Source organism: Phalacrocorax aristotelis, chromosome 7, assembly GCF_949628215.1.
Source record: "Phalacrocorax aristotelis chromosome 7, bGulAri2.1, whole genome shotgun sequence".
Classification (NCBI taxonomy): Eukaryota; Metazoa; Chordata; class Aves; order Suliformes; family Phalacrocoracidae; genus Phalacrocorax; species Phalacrocorax aristotelis.
This window is the reverse complement of record NC_134282.1, coordinates 44,305,028-44,324,375: the sequence shown is the minus strand read 5'-3', so window position 1 is coordinate 44,324,375 and position 19,348 is coordinate 44,305,028. Positions and strand designations below refer to the sequence as shown.

The following is a 19,348-nucleotide window of genomic DNA, read 5'->3' as shown; positions in this document are numbered from 1 at the left end:
GAGCCTTTTCTTGGTGTATGACATTCATCCTGGCGGCACTCAAGTAGCATGCTGCTGAAGGACAGCCAGGGCACATCTATATTTGTTCCATTGCTCATGCTGGCATGTCCCCTGAGCAAAGAGGCAGTCTAGGGTTACAGTAATAAGTCTTCCAACTGCAGTCATAGGAAAGTGGTAGGGAATTGCTTTCGTGTGAATTAATTTTTACTAGGGGAAACAAATGTGAAGTTTGATGCCGTCTGAGCTATCAGAAGAATTTATGACGTCTTAAGATAGAAGGCAAGTTTTTAGGTAGTAACATTCTTTGTTATATATTTTCAATAATTGATGGTCACAGACTTAAACATTCTTCACTGTAATTGTATCTGTGCCTGTAAACTGAGCAAACACTGAGCAATCATCTGAAAATCTTATTTAGGCAGCAGGGTTTCAGGCGAGCTTAAGTATGTTCATTTTAATTTATGTAATTTAATTTCATTTTGGTAGGAAAAATACTTGTTTATTCACTTTTCTAGTTAGTAGTAGCTTCTAAAGCAAGCCTTATTTTATAATTATGGGGGGAAAAGTCTTTGTAGGAGCCAGACAACAATTTCTGGTATGTGTCAAGACCTTTTCTCTGTTTATTATGTTAAAATTTGCATGATTTATTATTTATTTTATCACCTTTAGCATAACTAGTATTTCTGCCTAACTTCCGTGTTTTTGTCTGTAGTAAGATACTGCTAGCTGTAGAATCCACTCCCATGTCTGCAGTGCCAGAAGACTAACGGTGAACTTCTGTGTGTGTTTCTTGCAGATCTAGGCTGTTTTCAGTCATTGATTTAAAACTGGAGATTTGGAAGTTTCTTAGCATTTTTCACTGGTTCAAGAAGCTGCTTTCTAATAAGTCACTGAATGTGTTGACTTTGTTAGCTAAGTAATCCTCAGGAATATTAGTGAAATATTGACGAAATAAATTTGAAGTGATAGCAAGTACTTGAAACTATGAAAACCATAAAAAGTAGTTTGAAAGCAAAGCTTATGTGAAAGCTTCTGCAGAAGCTCTGATAACTTTGATGTCTGACTGACCTTTTGGCTTTTTTCTGCAAGAAAGTGGTTTTAAAGCTTTCATATGCTTCACTGAACTAGGATTAGATGTAACTATATTTTCATTAATATTCAGATGAAATCTCTCTATGAACTCTTTTGACTGTAGTAGTAAACTGCTGAGAAAATTGTCCCAAATAGCTTTGTAGCTGTGATTTTGTTAGTGCCGGTGAACAGAGGAGGGCTGCAGGGACATTGCAGCTCTGACAGAGCACCATGTGGTCTCTCTGTACTAGTGTTATTTCATGAGCTGTTGTTAATATGGGCTGGTTAGAAAGAGTGGACTTAGGGATTCAGGGTTAAGATTGCCCTTGCACCTTTAATGTTGTCCCACATGCATCTGCTTTATCATATAGCTTTGTGTTTCACATCCACATGCTCTTTTCACACCTTCCCCATCGCACAGAATGGATGTGTGTGAGCTCCAGGTCAGAGCAGACTTCTCTCAATTCAGGGGTCAATGACCTGCCCTGCTTCCTACTTACTGTATGCTTTATCACGAGGATCATCACTGATCTTTTTTCTGAGCTTTGTTTTTGTTAAAACATATATTTTCACAGCATGTAAGAACCCCCAAAGGGCGGGTTTTTTCCCTGTTTTATACAAAGGACCTGAGACCTGGACTGAGAATAATGTTAAAAGAAACCTCAAGTTTCAGTATCAAGAATAGTAACTTGAGAAATCCAGAACAGGATTTTTCAGGGTATTTATTAGTGTGTTATATGGCATCAGTGGTGACAAGAGAGGGCATCCTACAGTATGCCTGACTGACAGTTCAGAAGAGCGCTTGACAGCAGCTAAAGGATGAGCAGACTTCAGGCCATCTCCAATTGCACGTAACAGTATCAACTGAGCCTGAAGCACAGTCACAGCATTGAGCTGAGGACAGAACTGTTTGGAAATCAGACATCAGGGTCACAGATGAGCCACTCAGAAAACATAGGTTGCACACCAGAAATGCTCTCTGCTGTGCTTTGCATGGAGGTGAGAAAAAAAACCAAGCTTCCTGTGGCTTCACTTCAGAAGATTCATTTAAGAAGTGAAGCTACCAGCTTTGGTCTTTCCCAAGCCTACCTCCAGGCCCTGAGCAGTCCTCAGCCAAACCTATTCACTCTATATATTTTTAAGCAAGAAAAACTCATGCTTGATATCTCAGTATGTAGCTAAGGATCTTATCTTTTACAGGTTTGAGACTCAACATCCCAAAATCCTCACTGAGGATACCAATGTCATCCAGATCTGGCAGCACAAGAAAGTATGAAACTAGTGACCAGTCACCCAGTCATTCAGCTTCCCAACCAGTCCCAGAATCTAGTGAGAATGAGACTGAAGGCTTGATATTTTATCACATGGATCTTTATGGATCAAAGGAGAGGTTTGATATCTTTCCTGAAGAGCCATCTGGTCAAGGAGACAGATCTCTGGGGGATACCAGCAGGGAATCTGCATTGAGTAGCAAAAAATGTCAGCGCTCACAAGAAGCTGGATATGACTTGGAAAAGGAGGTTGCAGAGTTGGCTAAGATGTATGGACTTGATGAGGATAGAGAAAAAGAGCTTGAGCTTCTTGGAGGACATCTGGAGATGGTGGAGAGCAGATGGCCGCCTGCCCTCACAGAAAAAGCAGGATCACAAGGCTCCATATATAATGCATCAAAAAGTAGCTCTCCAGTGAAAGACCATAATCAAAGCACAAAACAACAGGGACTTCCTGGCGAGACTTCTCAAGATGATGATCAGAGCAAAGCCAGAGCAGAGGATGAGGCTGAGAGCCACACATGGTCCAGAGAGGGGCTTAGCAGTGGCAGCATGTCAGATAAGTGGAGCAGTCAGGTTGTCAGTGAGGAAGAGGAAGCAGCAGATGTTTTTTGCTCTACCTGCAAGATGCCAATCCGAGCTTTTGACAAACTCTTTGGTGAGCACAAGGATCATGAGGTGTCTCAGCTCCCCAGTGCTGTGGAAAGCGAAAAGGTAAGAGTAATACAAGTACTGGGGTGCCTCAAAAACAGTGTTCAGATATACTAAGAATCACACTGGGTGTTTCGGTAGGAGGAGCTTCATAAAAATATGTGCAAGTTGGAAGAGCAGATCGCTCAGATGGAAAACTTCGCCAGTCACTTGGAAGAGATCTTCATCACTGTAGAGGTAAGGCATTTTTGTTGGGCTAATTTTGTCATACTGGGGTTAGAACAGTTTTGACAGTCATAGTGTTCAGTTGTTAATGAGGTAAGTAATTGTGATAACAGAGCACAGAGTTATCTTGGGGTTTGTCTAGACTGAGGTACTCAGGAAAATTAATTGTAATGGATTTTTAAAGTGGGTTAGTAAAACCACATTAAGCATTTGCACACATACTTGCATTCAGAAATAAAGTGCCCCCCGCCCCCCCCGCCAGTTATCTTAGTTTTAAATGGCTAGAGACCTGTGATCTAGCTAGTCCATCCAGGGTGTACCCCTTGTGTTCACTCTGTTTCATTCACGGAAGCACCAGATACAGGCAAACCCTTGGACAAGCTGCATCAAGCTACAGCACTTTAAGGGTTGTGCTCCTGCTCACCTGATGTCAACTTGGCCCCAGGAGAAGGGGCCCATCTGGCACCAAGTCAAACTGAAGCAGTAACTCAAGGCAGCTACTGTCTTTTCTCCGCTGCACATGGCACAGAAGGACATTGGTGCCTTAGCAGTGGGCAGCTGCTGGCAATAAAGCCTTGCGTGCTCCTTAAGTCTTCCTTCCTAATGCTTTCTCCAGCAATGAGTGAGGATACCAGCATTAGCTGCTCAGCTCCCCCAGCGCGAATCCATGGATCCCACTGGGTTGCCATGGTTTCTGTCATGGAAGGACGTGCTTGACTGTGTTGGTGGAAACACTTGTGAGATTATGGCTAGGATATATCCCTAGCTGTGCTCCCTGGGCTTAGGTTGGAGACAGTTGACTTGCATAATTGTTTTTATTATAATTTCTGATGCTCTTAATATGCCTGGAACCATATCCAAGACTCTCTTGTGCCTCAGTGGGGATGAACAATTAGAATGAACCCCTAAAAAATGCAAATTAGTCAAATTACAGCTTCTGTGTACTGGCATTGCCTCCCTGGCAGGGAGAATTTTAGGCAGACCTGAGTAAGAATTTTCTGTTGCTGAACTATGGATCAGGACTGATGCCAAGGAACAAACCCCTAAATGCCTTGCAGGAAAACTTTGGGAGGCAGGAGCAGAACTTCGAGGTGCATTACAATGATGCAGTGCAAGTGCTTGCTCAGAAGTATGAAGAACAGTTGGAAGCACTGGGAGAAGAGAAGAGGCAGAAGCTTGAAGCTTTATATGGGCAGCTGGTCAGTTGTGGGGAGCATCTCGACACCTGCAAGGAGCTGACAGACGCAACCCAGGCACTTTACCTGGAAAATGAGAAAGCCAATTTTATAAAGGTAAAGAGCTTTAATTGGCAAGGCCCATTCTAAATGCTCTTTGCTGCTTTCAGGTAGTCCCCAGCTAGGAAGTCAGTGGCTTTATTTCTAGAGAGCATTTGGGGTGCTCGACCCATGGTGCTGTCACTGCTCCAGGTGCTTGGCATGGTGGCATTGACTCCATGGTGCCAAAATGCAGAAGCAGCAGCAGAAGTTTGTAACTTGGATGCTCAAGGATTTATGAGTCTCACTGGGGTTCAGAGAAAGGATATGTCTCTAGAAAGCTTATCTCGGGAAACTCTGGAAGCACTTAATGTTCATTGCTTCATGCGGGCTCAGCTCTCTTGCTCTATTCTGAGCTCACAGAAGGCAGGCTGATGCAACCACTTCGGAAGATGTTTCTTTTTCTTGCTCATTTTGTTGGAAAGTTCAGCTGAACAGGAGGCTCCAAACTAAATACATCAGGAACTCTTGCAAAGTGATGGATGAATGCCACTTTTGAGGAGGTGTCAAGAAGTTCTTTTTCTTTAGCAGGTAGAAAAATAATTGGAAAAAAATGAGAATTTTCACTGCTGATGAGCAATTGCTCTAATTTGTCCTGTGACTCAGGTGGGTGGGAGCATTTCTATAGCACAGCCACAGTACCTTCTGAATCAGACAGTGAACAAATCTCCTAAAACCTCCAGTCTGCTCCAGTGGACCAGCTTGCTGTGTTACTCCAACCTGTGGAGTTCTTCACATGAGCTGACTGTTCCATTCCTCTGCATCTCTGGAATAACCTTATTTTCTCCTTAGCTTGTAAACAGTTTTAAATTGCCCCTAGGAACCATTATTCATCAAGAAGTGAATAGCTCTTGGTCATGAGCTCTCAGCTGCTCAGGTTTCTCCAGGGATGGTACATCTGTCTTCCAGTAATGTGCACTGCTTGGACTCCCTCCAAAGCAGATTATTTCACTATTTTCCCCAGCTGTTGTTGGGTTTTGTTTGTGAAGGATCTGTTAGCACTTTGGACACTTCAGGAAGGATACTGTCTACAGTCTAATTGGGTAGACACTGGTCACTGCCTGATACTGCACCTTATCTTTTTTACTTATCAGCCAAGATCTGTCCATTTGAATGGACAGTTAGGCATGGCTTTGTTCTTATTGCTGAGTGAGAGCCAGCTAGCTCACTCTAAGGGCTGCATTTGGGACAATTCATGTACGACAAGCCAACAGCATGATGCAGACTAATGCAAGAAATGTATCTTTTCTATCTTTAACACACTCTCTCTCTTTTTTTCTACAGGCAGCAGTAACCATGGTTGACAGGTAGCATCACAGTCTGGGATTTTGCATCATGCTCCTTCCTGCTAATTCAGCCTTTTACTGGCGAGACTTGCATGTTCTGGACTCTGTTCAGGCACACAAATGTTACCTAAGCTACTAGAGCTATGGACATCTTTAGTATTTCTGGTTCAAACTGCAGCAGAAAAAGAAGTTTAAAGAAGTTTAACACTCAAAACTAGTTTTAAGCCAATTTTTAAAAACTCAAAGGGAGAGTTAGAGCATGAATAAATAACTGTTTTCAGCTTAGTCATAAGGAACTAATTTCAGTGACTGAGAAACAGGATTGCTAAAGATCTTGAAAGAAATGCTCTGGATACAAATCTGCCTAAAACTGAGCTCCCTGAATAGGTTAGTAACAGGCTTATTTATGCATTAGTATAGAGGAGTAGAAAGTCAAGCCACGGGAGCTCAGAACAGATCCTGAAAGATCTTGGAGAAGCTGGAAGAAATCTTAAGGCACACTAAATCAATTGCAAAAAATATACATTTAAATTGACCGGCATAATTTACGAAAACACAGAGAAAAGATACCCCTTTGTTTCAAATTTACAACACCTAGAACCACGAGGCCCTGAATTAGTAATAGGGTCATAAATTCTATATAATGGAAGTCATGGATCTAATAGCTTGCTTCCCACAGAGGAGTGCTGGGGAAACCTCACTCACCTGCTTGCTGGGAGCGCAGTGTGCCGCAGCCAGCTTGCGAAGTGTGTAGGGCACCCAAGGCGTGGTCCCTCAGTCCCATCAGCATCCAGCTGTTTGGATCTTGGAGCGCTGCTCTGATGTATGGCCATGTAGCTCCAAACAAGGCGCATGGGGAGGCTGGGCTTTGTACAACTATGAAAACATTATTTTAAGGAAGTAGCTGTTATTTTAGAGTTTGATGTTCTTTTCTTCTTATTAATAGGTATCATAGAAAGGTATCTCCAACACTATGGTACTTCCAATTAGACTTTTTTTCCCCCTACAATTACAGGCTGGAAGAATTCTTAAAGAAAAAAGTGGATTTAGAACTTTCAACACTGCCAGACTTTGAAGAGCGGGTCATAGACTTCTCTGAAGTTGAACAACTAATGAACTCCATTAATACAATTCCAGGTACTCTTCCTATCTGATCATTATTTCAGACCTATTTACATTTAATTAAGGATATGTATTAAACAGAAGTCCATTACTTCTTTTAAAGGAAAACTGCAAATGCAGAATTAGCTTCTCCCTAGTTTTCCCCCTAGGATTTTTTGTTTGCCTGAATATACAGAGCCACTGGAAGCTATTTTTGGATTTTTTTTTTTTTCACTTGTTTTCAGTATAAAATTACCAGAACTTCCAAGTTTGGTCTTCCCTGCTTTTGCTGCATGATTTCCTAGAAGACTCACAAAAACACCCCCCCTCTGTTGAGGGGTCAGGCATGCTTAGTTGGTGATAACTTGTCTTACCCTGTAGTTGCTTGAAAAAAAAGTAGAGAGGGACACCAGACTGCTTTAAGCAACCTGCACAGCTTCTCTCAATAACCAGATTTCAGTGGCTTGTTCCTCTGCTATTTAGCAAACATTTTTCCTGTTATCCACAGGAATCAGCAAAAGTCAAAGAAATTTCTAATAATTAAAAAATAAAAATACAAAAGATTTAAAATATTTTCTGGCACACCACAAATGGTCAGAAAGAATAATATGCATTTTTTTTTATGCCTATACATTGTGTTTTCTTAAAGTAAAATAGCATTTGCTACTTGTTTGCTTGTGCTGCTGACCCCATGTTGTACAGCTTTTCCCTAAGCTTTCTTCCAGCGACTCCTGAGCCCCTGGGCTGGCCCGCAGCAGCGCAGTGCATGTCAGATGTTGTTCCTGCAGGGCCACACTAGCTCACTGGGAAGCAGTGGTCCTCAGAGGCAGGGGAGGTCAAGTTGACAGAGAAGTGTTAGGCTCAGGCTTATGTATTTTGTTGTTTTGATTTTGATTTGGAGGAAGACTAGTTCATACACCAGTTATCTGCAACTATTTACAGGGTCAGCTCCTAACTTTTCTCCATGTGGGAAGAATATGACTCTATTCAATGCCTAGTCTTTGTGTAAACACCTTTGTGAGAGGAGAGGTGTTTGCCTGTGAACAACATACTATACTTATACATATAAATACTGACCTGTTTTCTACTCTGCAGCTCCTTGTGCCCCTGTGATCAATCCCCAGGCTCCCAATGCAGCAACTGGCACCTCACTGAGAGTTTGCTGGGGGCTTTTCTCAGATGACACTGTCGAGTGCTACCAACTGTGCTATAAACCAGTGAGCAACGAGAGGTGCAGTGGTGAACAAGCAGGTAAGGAGGCCTGGACCCAAACGGACACCTCAGTGTCCACCCATCAAAACCAGCTAGTTCCAAAGTGCCAGTGGACTTGCTGTGGCAACCAGTGCACCTTTTGTGCACTCCCTCCACCACCAATACTGTCATATCTGTCACCACATTTCCTGCTTCTGGCTTTGTCACTCTTCCCCTGCCACATCTGCCAAGCTGCCAGCTGCAGCAGGACCCGTCACAGGAGCAAAGACGGGACAGGGCAGCAGCTGGGATAGCAGGAGCGGGAAGGGGACAGTGGACAGAGTCATGTCTCAACAGTAGCATTTCTTTTCCTGGGGGGTGTGCACTGAGTTAGACACACATGTGCTGCATCCACTGCAAGGCACAGTATTTTTAGAGAGCAAATCATATTATCAGCAAACCCACTGAAACTGCCGTAGTCATCTTACAGTTTATCTCAGTGCTAATAATAGGCTGTAACTCCCCATCACACACACACACAAAAAAATAACCACAGAACCATCCTAAAATGTCCCAGCCTTGTGACAAAACTGCTTTTGCTAATAATATTCTTGCAGAACCTTTTACTGAAAACACCCAGTCACTTCTCCAGCAAAGTGGAAGCCTGTAGTGTCAAATGGCCGGTTCAGAAAGAAAAGCAGAACCTGTCCAAATCTTATAAGATGAAGAATGAGAAATGAGTAGTGAAATAGCTTCAGTTCTTGTCCCACTGCTGGAATGAGCTGACCAGACAGCATCCCCTGAGTGGGAATGTGCAGGGTCTTTCTAGAAAAAATTCAGTGACAAGTGGGTGACCTTTCTTTCTGGGTTTTTTTTTTCTGAGTGATGTGGCTCCTTCAGAAGCTGATGCATTATCTGATTTATGCCTCCTTAGAGGAAGGCATGGTGAAACAGCCTGACAGCTAATCAAAGGGTATGGAGCACACAAGGAGCTAACTTGAACTCAGCACATAAAACAACGCGCCTCAACTCCATTATCTGAGGCAGCTTTGGGTAAGTGTGGGTAATTGTGTAAATGCACTGTAAATGCTTTGTTGTTTTCATTTCAGAGCATACGCTAAAAGTCAAAGAAACATATTGCACCATTACTAATCTGTTGCCGAATACACAGTATGAATTTTGGGTCAGTGCTTTAAATGCCTCTGGTATCAGCCCACCGAGTGAAAGAGCAGTTTATGTAACAGGTAAAAATATTTCATTAATATGACTATGTGACCATCATAGTGATGTTCATAGTAACCTCTGAATTTTATGCCAGTCATGCTTCCTAGGTGCTTTGTTTCTTCTGATGTAAGTCTACTGACTGCAGGGGAATTTCCTATGTTTATTTGGAGAGCCTATCAGGCCAATTGTCCATGTTTTAGAATTGAAGAAACAGAAGCACAGAGACAAAATAACTTATTTGAATGCAGACATGTAGGAGAGCTGGGAGTAAGATTCAAGTCTCCCAGTTCTGCCAGGTGGATGCCAGCCATTCTTTTATTGGCCTGTGTATATTTTGTGGATTCACCTGCTATGCTGCCCTTTGTAACTGCAGTTCAGTCAAGCACATTTTTGATTAGTGTGGCTTGTCTTCGGGAATTCTTCCCAATAGGTGAACTGCACCAAGATTAATTACAGACCCTGGTTCTCTTTTGTGAAATCCTGACATAAAATTGAGCAAGTCAAAGTGGGACCTTCAAGCACTCATTCCTGATATCTTTGACATCTTAAAGCAGAGAAGAGCTGCACCTTTATGACAAAGATAAAACCAATGGTAGAAAGAAAAGGGTGTGTAATCAGTCTCTATGTATGTTACATCTCTGATTAATTCTCTTGGGACTTACATAGTCCAAATTAAGTCTTTGAATAACACTGTTAATCACCCTGCCTGCTGTTTATTGTCCATTGGGGAAGCAGGTTTCTTTATCTACATAGTATTAGTAAACAACTTTGTTCTATTTTTTAAGTCTTCAAAGCATGTTTGTTGCAAACATCTTCAAGCAACAGCTTATAATTGTTCTTTTGCCTACTTTTTAGCTCCTTCACCACCTACCATAAAGAGTAAAAACATCCGAAGCTGTGAAAACGCAGCACTGGTGTGCTGGGAATCTAGAGACATTAACCCTGTTGATTCCTACATGGTTGAGTTGTCCAAGCTGACAGATGAAGAAAATGGTGATACTATTACTGAGTAAGTCACTGTTCTGTCGAGTCCATAACCTGTAGAGATGAAACCATTTCAAATCATGTGGCATCAGATAGCACTTAGAAAGGACTCATGACCCTTTGGTGAATTTACCTTTACAAACAATCCCATTAGTAAAATTTATTGAATAAATGTTAATAAAAATTACTATACAGGGTATGGGAAAAAGGCAGAAGCAACTGTAAAAATCTGCGTAGTCTGTCACACACCATCTCTTACCCCTACTACTGACAACTGTACAAGGTAAAGTGTTGTTGATGGGTTACAAGAGAAGCTGATCATGTAATTTCTTCTTTGTTGTTCAGAAAATAATCTCAAAGGCCTACCTTTATTCTCTACCCTATCATTTTCCATGGATTTATTTTCTGTAGATCTATTGTTGGGATTCCTAACTGCGAAGTCCTAATTCACCTCCAGCCAGCACAAAGCTATCGCATCTGTGTTAGAGCCCTAAACCTGGGTGGTTCCAGTGAAAGAAGCGAACCTGTCCTGATACACACCACAGGTACCGTACAGCACAGATCAACTCCAGCAGCCTATTATCTCGACAGAAAGATTCCTGCTGGTTTCAATGGCCTCTGGATCAGGTCCTAATCTCTTACCTCTAATTACACACCTGGTAACCTTTTAGGAATGGAAAAAACCCACTTTTTGTAACGAGTGCATTACTTTAGCTCTGTAATTCGAAATTACTTCTGTCTAGTATATTTGATACTTGAAAGTTACTAATTTCTAAACATTTTAAAAGACCAGATCAGCCCAATGTCCCCAGATGTTGCCAGCTTGCCAAGTACTGACACACCAATGAAGAAAGTTGTAGCGTGAATTTACTTCAGAGATTACCTTGTAATGATGCTGCTGCTGGAAATTTGAGACAGTCAGCACTTTCCAGGGTAATTTGGATATGCAAAATCTTCCTGTGTGTATATTAGAATGTCTCCAGCTTGGCTGGGGAAGCTCTGAGGTCTGGTTGCCTTTATTAATCAGGAAAAAGGCAGTCCAGCTTTCAGCTGTAAGCTTTGCTTTTGGTTACTGACAGAGCATTATCATCTCTGCTCTCAGTGCCGTGCTGGGCAAGGATTAACCTTCTCCCCCAAAGGCAAGTTGGATGCCCTTTCCCCTCCCAACCATCTAATCAAAGCCCATTTTAATGACTTATAGGCAGACGTATGTTTTAATTTTCACCACTGCTGTAATGATGCTGCAGCTTCACTGGGGTGTCTCAAAGCTCCTATGTCACTCACAGATGCAGTCACACCATACCTGTGTCTCTTCTGCACTTACCTTCTGTGAGAGACCTGCAAATTGTGCTTATTCAGCAAGCTGACCACACACCCATTGATCTGTGAAAGGCTTCATTTCAGTAAAAAACCTGTCTGCTACACATCAATGACACCACAGAAAAGAAATGGTCATTCTTAAAGCCCTGGAGAGGAAGACTGTCATTGTGTTACCATTGTTTGTCATTGTGTGTATTTCAACTACTTGAATCAAATTCAATATTTGAAATTGCCAGTTCTGCTTGCACAGCATGTTTGTTTTCAGCAGCACATGCCTGTAATTGCCCTGTCATTGTTTGCATTGTATTTACATTGAAGTAACTTGGCAGTTTGATTATAATGATTTCATTTGGAGAGATTTATCTGCTCTGAGTCTACATTATGCAAAGAGCTGACGCAAATTGATCTGTCAGTTGCAAGCACTCACCTCCAACACTGAGAATGACCTTTGATTCTTACTTACTGGGGTGGATACACAAACACCAACTACAAACAGCAGCTGTGACACAGGTGGCTGCTCATCAGAGTGCCATGTGTCAGACCTGCTCTGTGAAGTCTCTGAAGGGAGAAAGGCAGAAGGACTTTTATCCTGGGCTGGCTTAGCTGACTTACCTCTCTGAAGGCTGATCTGATGAGGAGGTGCTGAAGCATGAGGGATGCTGTGTGTGGCACCTTTGTAGAGGTTCCTTCTCTTCAAACTGTGCCCGGCATTTATGTGGAAGAGTGGGGCCATGGAGAGGCCTTTAAGCCCCCCTTCTCCTTTCAGTGACTAAAAATAGATCACTGCAGCTCTGAGGAAGATGACTTGAAACTGGACAGTCCACTGCAGGGAGGACCACTCATCTCTGAAAAGCTACTTCCTGCACAATGCCCACAGCTTTGAGCCCTAGCTGGTTCAAAACCAGGTTAAGGCCCCTTTTCTGCTTTTCACAGGCTGTAACTAAACAGGGTTAAGCTGTAAAACACCCATTTATTTTAAAAACTCCAAATAGACAACCTTGTCCAGTCAATGTCAGCCACAGATTCCTTCCAGAGCACCAGTTAATCTTTTTGTGGATCCAAACAATATTTCACCACACCCTTGGAGCAAACCCTAATGCCATAGGGAGCTACTGGAGTTATCCTCAGGCATTCTCCTCCCTTGCAGGCACCTACTTCTGCCTTAACGAGGACACAGCCCATCCTTTACTGGCGATTCTGGATGATGGATTTACAATTGCATGCGATGAACTGGAAAACCCAGAGTGTGATCTGCCTGTCTATGACAACAGTTTTACAAGGTATACAGAATAATTTCAGTTGCAACAAATGCATGCGGCTTGTGGCTGCTTCGCCCACAACACACCCCTACCTTGAATTTAAATCCACTAAAAAGGTTTACTGGTATTGCAGCTCTCCTCACTTCCAAGCCAGGCACCAACCAAGTAAAACTTACAGACTGTGTGTGTATAATGCATAGTGATTTTTCCCATCTTGGTTTTTGCATACGTGACTACGGTTATCTTCAGTTTTAGACAACTGCAAACATTTTGGTTGGTCCTTTTAAAATATGGATTACTCATCTTTTAGAATACCAGATTTATTTCAAGGTATTTCAAGTTGGGCTCCTAAGATAACTATTCATTTTGAAATGGTAGGCTTTCTTCCATAGTTCCTTGGCATACATATTATCTACACCTCCCTTTGCATGATGAGTGCACCGACTTCTATTAAATTCAAAAACTTTCTTCCCATTAAACTCTTTACAGAGCCCCAAATCCCCCAAAAAACATCAAAAGAAAAAAATAAACAAATCCCATATACTGTTAATACAACACTAGTGGGATTAAATTTTTTTAAAAAAGGCATTATTATCAGGTTCTCTTTTAATTACAGTGATCCAGCACTCACACACTTCCAAGGCTTGAGGAGCTGCCCCTCTCTGTTGGCTGTTGCTCCCTCTCTCCAGCCCCTTCCTTTGCAAGCTGCTGAGGTGATAGAGCTTTGCACGTGATGTGCAGGAGGCTCTGCCCCGCCTTCCCTAGTCTCCTTTTCACACATGGAAATTTGGGGACTGTTTTTATATAGCTCTGTCCAATTGAAACCACCACTCATATAAAACTTGTTTGCTACAGTGAATACTACAGAATGGGCAAAAAAAACCTATTGGTGCTTTGGGCACCTGACAGTCTTCTTTGAAAGAGGCTTGTGTGGTTCAAAGCACAAGTGGTCTGTTTGGGTTTGTTGGGGTTTTTTTTGGGTTTTTTTTGTTTTTTTTTTAATAGATGCCAGGAAGCGTCTAATAGGGCTTTCAGCAGCTCTCATTGATTTTGTAAGTTTAAATCTCTGTCTCTAGCTGCTCTTTGGAACCTAAGCATCATTTGGAAGTTAATGCAACTTCATGAAGAGGATTACAGATGCAGCCAGCCACAATTATATACGAACCTGCTTACACATGTTGGGCACCTCGAGCTAAATTTGAACAGGTATTTAAGTGCCAAAGCAAATGCTAAGGAAAGGAGAGGGATCTGAATACTCACCTCTTGCTGAAAGATTTAGCTGATACTATCTGGGCCTACAGCTTTTACTTTCAAAACAGATTTAGGCCCTTTGCCATTGAAATGAGAGACTTAGCTTGCCAAAATGCATGTTTCCAGTCAGAACCATGGAAACAACATAAAACCAGGACAGGGGTCTGCACAGAATACTACAAGCCCACAACTTTGTCCCTCCATGGAAATGCAATGTTACTACAGGGCTCAGTAGAAAAGAGCCAGGATATAGAAGACTCTCTTCATTAATGTCATCATGATAAGCCTAAATGGGATTTCATCCCACTTCCACAGAGTGCTTTTATGTTTCACATAAACAGCCAGAGCTGGCACTCAACTCATTCTGAACTCTGAGGCTGAGCTTTTGATGCCACTGTGAACTCTCAGAAGCCTCTTTCATGCCAAGATACTGTGGGGGAAAAAAACCCTAAAAATCTCCCAAGCTGAAATGACTAATGATCATAATACAAGGAAATTACATCACAAACTCTTCTTTCTGAAGTTTGTGTGATCTCTGAAAGACTAATGTGTTTTCTAACCACAGCAGCTCCTATGGTCTGACTCAAGTCTGCCTTTGGTAGCTTTGCAACTCTCATCACTATGGTAATATTCTGCTCACAGATGTTTACCCATCTGTTTTGCAGCATTCTGTTTCCTTCCCAAGCTGGAGCAGCACAGCCTCTGTGAGTCGAGATTTCAGCAGCCTTTAAGCTATTTCCAGGACATCTACATGCACTTGTAATGAACTGTACACTTGCTTTAAGTGATTGCTGCTGAGGTACAGAGTACACCTATCTTGCTGTTCATGCCTGCCCTTACACATCAGGCCCTCTTTCTCAGTATTACCTAAAGGTAGATAAGCTCAGAGTGGCTGCCAGAGACATCCTTTGTAATTTACAACTTTAGATGACCCTACCACAGAAACATACAGGTTGTGTGTGACTCCCTGTCCAAAACTGAAGGTGTGTTTTAAAACCTGCTATCCCCTGTGATGCAGCAATGACGGCTAATACACTGTGTACTTTTCCCAAGGAAAAGCTGGGTGTAATCTTACAGGATTCACATTGCCCTTTTAAATTGAGTCAGGGTGTTTCAGAAGCATTTGGCATAGGTTATTTTGCCCAACTTTCTTGCTTCAGAACCTGTGTTTTTGCTGACTTGCATCTTCAAAGCACCCACCTCCTTTGACTCTGAGACTGTGCTTGTAAATCAAGCTGAAGGGTCTCTGTGGTTTATTGTCTTTGTCTCTCCTACACATCTTTTTAGGCATCTTCTACATGGTTCCTATCATAAAGGCTAAGTCTACTGTTAAAACTTTCACGGTCCACGTATCTAAGCATATTGCAAACTCTGCTACTGTGTTCAGTTCTTGCTGGTCTCTCCAAACACAGTATAAGCAGGTCTCCTCCTTCCCAACTTCTCCAGGAGTTTCATGCTGTTACAGTGCTCCATTCCTGATGGTGAGGGACATGTAAAGCCCTGGGCTGTTTACGAAGAAAATACAAAATCTGTAGCCTTTTCCCCCTGCTATACTGGGGTTCACCAGACCACTCTCTTCTAGCAAGTAACAACTTTCACAGAAAACCCAGACAGCACAGGATACCGTTCTCCTTTTTCCTGGAAGTGCCCAGGGTATTCATTTATACAAAGCTACCTGCAGGTAAAAACAGGGTAGGTGTCACAAAGAAATTTCCAGATTCTGTGTCAGGTCCTCAGCATGTGGGCTTTGCTGTAGTCAAAAATCCATGCTGTGCTGCTGAGGAGACAGCAAAAGTGGCTTTTGTTTATTGGTAGGTAATGTCCAGATACATTACATACCTAAACATTGTAAATAGCATTGCAGCGAGTCCCTGCCAAAGCACATATTCCTGTCTGTCTCCCACAGGTGTATTGGGATCCTGGGGAGTCTGATCCCATTTCCAGGGAAGCATTACTGGGAGGTAGAAGTTGAGGAAGATACAGAGTACAGAATTGGTGTAGCTTTTGAAAACACCCCGAGACATGGCTATCTGGGGGCAAACAACTCATCCTGGTGCATGAGGCACATCATCACGCCATCGAGGTAAGGGCTGTGGAGGCTTCAGGTCTCCTACAGGAACACCTCCTACATGTACACCTGCAGGCAGAGCAGCAGACACCTCCTACCTGCAGGGGACAGCCAGAGATTTTATATCAAAGCTCAGAGCAAGCACTTAACCAGGGGCCTCTGACATTCCACTGCTGGCACTGTGAACTGGTGTTGGAAGGATACTGGAACCTTTAAGCGAATCCTCCTGCTTAATGAGATTCTCACACTGAAACAGGCTCTTGCAGGAACAAAATCTGCATTGCAGAAGTGAGCTATAAAGGCCTTGGTTTAGGTCACCGGAACCCCAGTGGGAAGACAAAGTAATAGATCCATGTAACATAGAAACTATGTATCTGGCTAAATTCAGTAGTATGCAACTGGTTTGGATCTCTTTCCTATCTATGGAAGTACCAAACAGCCACACTGCCACATCTGCATGCAGAAGTGCCAGCTCCCCTTAGGCCTCAGCCGAACCTCTGGGCTCCCCCCCAGACACCATTTTATTAGCATCACTGCCTTTGGCTCACACTGAAGATCTGGGCACCTTGTGAAGCACCCAGGAGCAAGAAAACAAGTCACACCCCCAGGCATCTCAGACCATTGCCTGCTGCCTGCCTGAATGGCTCGCTGCTCAGCCTGCAATATTTGCCAGGGTGCTGCTGGGTCCCATTGAACAGGGAGCCTGGATACCACCTGAGGGTCCCCAGCACACACAGTCAGCAAATGGTAGGGGTGGCATAGCATGGGCCCATATCTGCCTGTCCTCTGCCTGCTGGCATGCAGGGAGAGGTTTCAGACGCAGCTCAGTTGGCTGGAGCACGTGCTCCTCCGCAGGCTCCCCAGCAGTTAGCCCACTGCATAGCCCGGGTACTTAGTAGTGCTGGCATTTGCCTCCCACACAGCAAGAAATACCGCTCAATGACAGAGACCCAAACCCACTAAGGCTAATGACTCTCCCATACACTGCAGGCAGGCTAATTTGATTTCCTTGCTATGTTGAGCTAAGAGGTACGTTGAGGTTTGTTCTCATTCTTCTGGAGCAATGAGCAAGGACTTCAGAGCTGGGCCATTGCTCAGTTTGAGTCACTGTGATACCCATTTCTGCAGGGAAATGTTCTCAGGTTTGAGTGGTGTGGGTGGAGAAGGTGATTAGTAAAGAAGCTGGCCCTTATGAAAGGCCAGAGAACCCACTTCAGCCAAATAAATCTTCTCATTTCTGCACAGAAACGCGCATGTTCCCATAGAAGTCTCATTCTTGGTTGCAGCGTGCCACACTAGGGAGAGCAGTGTGAGTAACTGTTGAAGAACGTCAGCATTACTCCAACAGTGACTACGTGGGGAAGAAAAGGGCTATTCTCATGACAAAGCTGCTTATGTACAGAGCTGCTTATGTACAGAAGTTCCAGTCCTCATGCTCATTTACTAGAGGCTGACATCTTTTAATTGTGATTCCCTGGACTGTGGAGGCCAGGAGCGAGCAGGGAAGTCCTGTAGGAAAAGCAACCAGAAACATAATTTGGAGAGTGGGGGTTGAAAAATTATGTCCAGTATTCTGGCAGATGCTGAGCCACACTGAGTCAGGCAGCCTCTGCCCAAGGGATTAGAGTCCCTCACTGCTGCTGTGCAGGTGGGTGTGAGCATTTTCCCGTAACTTTGGCAGGGAAGATGACTCAGTACCACAGGCCCTCAGGGAGCAAGTGGGCAGCATGGCAGAGCCTGTGGAAGGACAGGACTGAGTCATCCCTCACCAACTCTCTCCTTGACAGTGCCTGCAGATGTCTAGGGGTAAGGCTGGGGGGATGACAGGTGTTGCTCTGGAGCAAGCCTAACAGAGCACAGCTTCTACATGGGGGGACAACTTCAGGGAATAAAAAAGGGAAGTCCCACATTGTGCTCTGACCTTGTCCACATGTAAGGGCTACCAGCCATCCATTTGCAGCCAGACTGGGATATGAAACAAGAGGCCCTTTGCACAGGTTAGGCAGGCAGGTCTGAGCACTGTGGGGTATGGCTGCGTGAAAGCACAGAGCACACCATTCCTCAGAAAACAAGGCCTTTGCTCAGTGAAGTGGATGGGACTCGGGCAGTACAGCGGGGTGCACAGGAGGCACGGGACCGTGAAGCAGGAAGCATACCCTGGAACACACTCATGTGCACAAAATGCTTCGCTTTGAGAAGCCCTCAGGTTTTTTGTCTGTTTCTTGCCAACAGGCACAAGTATGAATTCCTGCACAGTGGGATGACGCCAGACATCAGAATTACTGTCCCCCCACAAAGGATTGGCATCCTGCTGGACTACGAGAACTGCAGACTCTCATTTTACAATGCAGACATTGCCCAGCACCTTTATGCATTCAAGTCATACTTCCAGCATTATGTCCACCCCTGCTTTGCTTTGGAAACACCTGGCATCCTACGGATACATACTGGAATTGCAATACCCCCATGGACTGCCCTCCCATAACCTGTGTTCTGCAGCTGCAACATCTACATGTAACCTACACTGGGCAATGCCCTCTTTTGGCATTAACTGCTCCATCATGCTCCCTATAAACCAGCTGCGTCCCAAGAAAGAGAGCAAAGCAACCCACCCAGACCAGCTGCCGGGCCAGAGCCCTTACGACAGTTTCTATCCGCTGAGGCAGGATCTTAGCAGAAAACCACAATGGTCACAAGATGCATCAGCATCCCAGAATTCTCCTGTTAGAAATGGACACCATCCTTCTCAGAAGTGACGCTGTCACCAAGCAGCAGAGGCAGCTGGATCTCCAGTTCCCCCAGTACCCATTTGAGCTTAGGGAACTCCGCTGTTCCAGAGAAATCACTAATTCCACTCTTGTGTCTGCTGAAGAGCTAAAAATTCAAGAAAGCAAAAATAGCAAAAGGCATAATCACTGTACAGATGCTAGACAGAGCTGAAAACGCTACAACCATGAAGCTGATCTCACAGTCAAGTATTCTTGTCGGTACATGAAGCCTGTGACACAAGATAATCAAATACATCTCCCTTGTGTGTGCGAACTGTTAGCGCCTACCACACTTTTTGAAATACCCAAGCATGCACTAGTCTCAAATATTAAAACACATTTTTACAAAATGCCCATGCTTCTCATTCATTCATCCAGGGGAAAAAAAAACCAAAACAAAAAAC

The 19,348-nt window shown here is 43.6% G+C and overlaps 1 protein-coding gene across 1 annotated transcript; it reads left to right on the top strand.

The window, feature by feature from the left end:
* Nucleotides 1-163: 163 nt before the first annotated feature.
* On the top strand, nucleotides 164-19,298 carry FSD2 (fibronectin type III and SPRY domain containing 2). The gene is made up of 13 exons (XM_075100481.1): nucleotides 164-279; nucleotides 2,272-3,056; nucleotides 3,135-3,230; nucleotides 4,277-4,510; nucleotides 5,777-5,799; nucleotides 6,794-6,915; nucleotides 7,975-8,130; nucleotides 9,180-9,314; nucleotides 10,150-10,303; nucleotides 10,690-10,823; nucleotides 12,746-12,878; nucleotides 16,015-16,191; nucleotides 18,409-19,298. The coding sequence occupies exons 2-13, from the start codon at nucleotides 2,313-2,315 to the stop codon at nucleotides 18,659-18,661; spliced, it is 2,361 nt and encodes a 786-aa protein (XP_074956582.1). The 5' UTR covers nucleotides 164-279; nucleotides 2,272-2,312; the 3' UTR covers nucleotides 18,662-19,298.
* The last annotated feature ends 50 nt before the right edge of the window (nucleotides 19,299-19,348 follow it).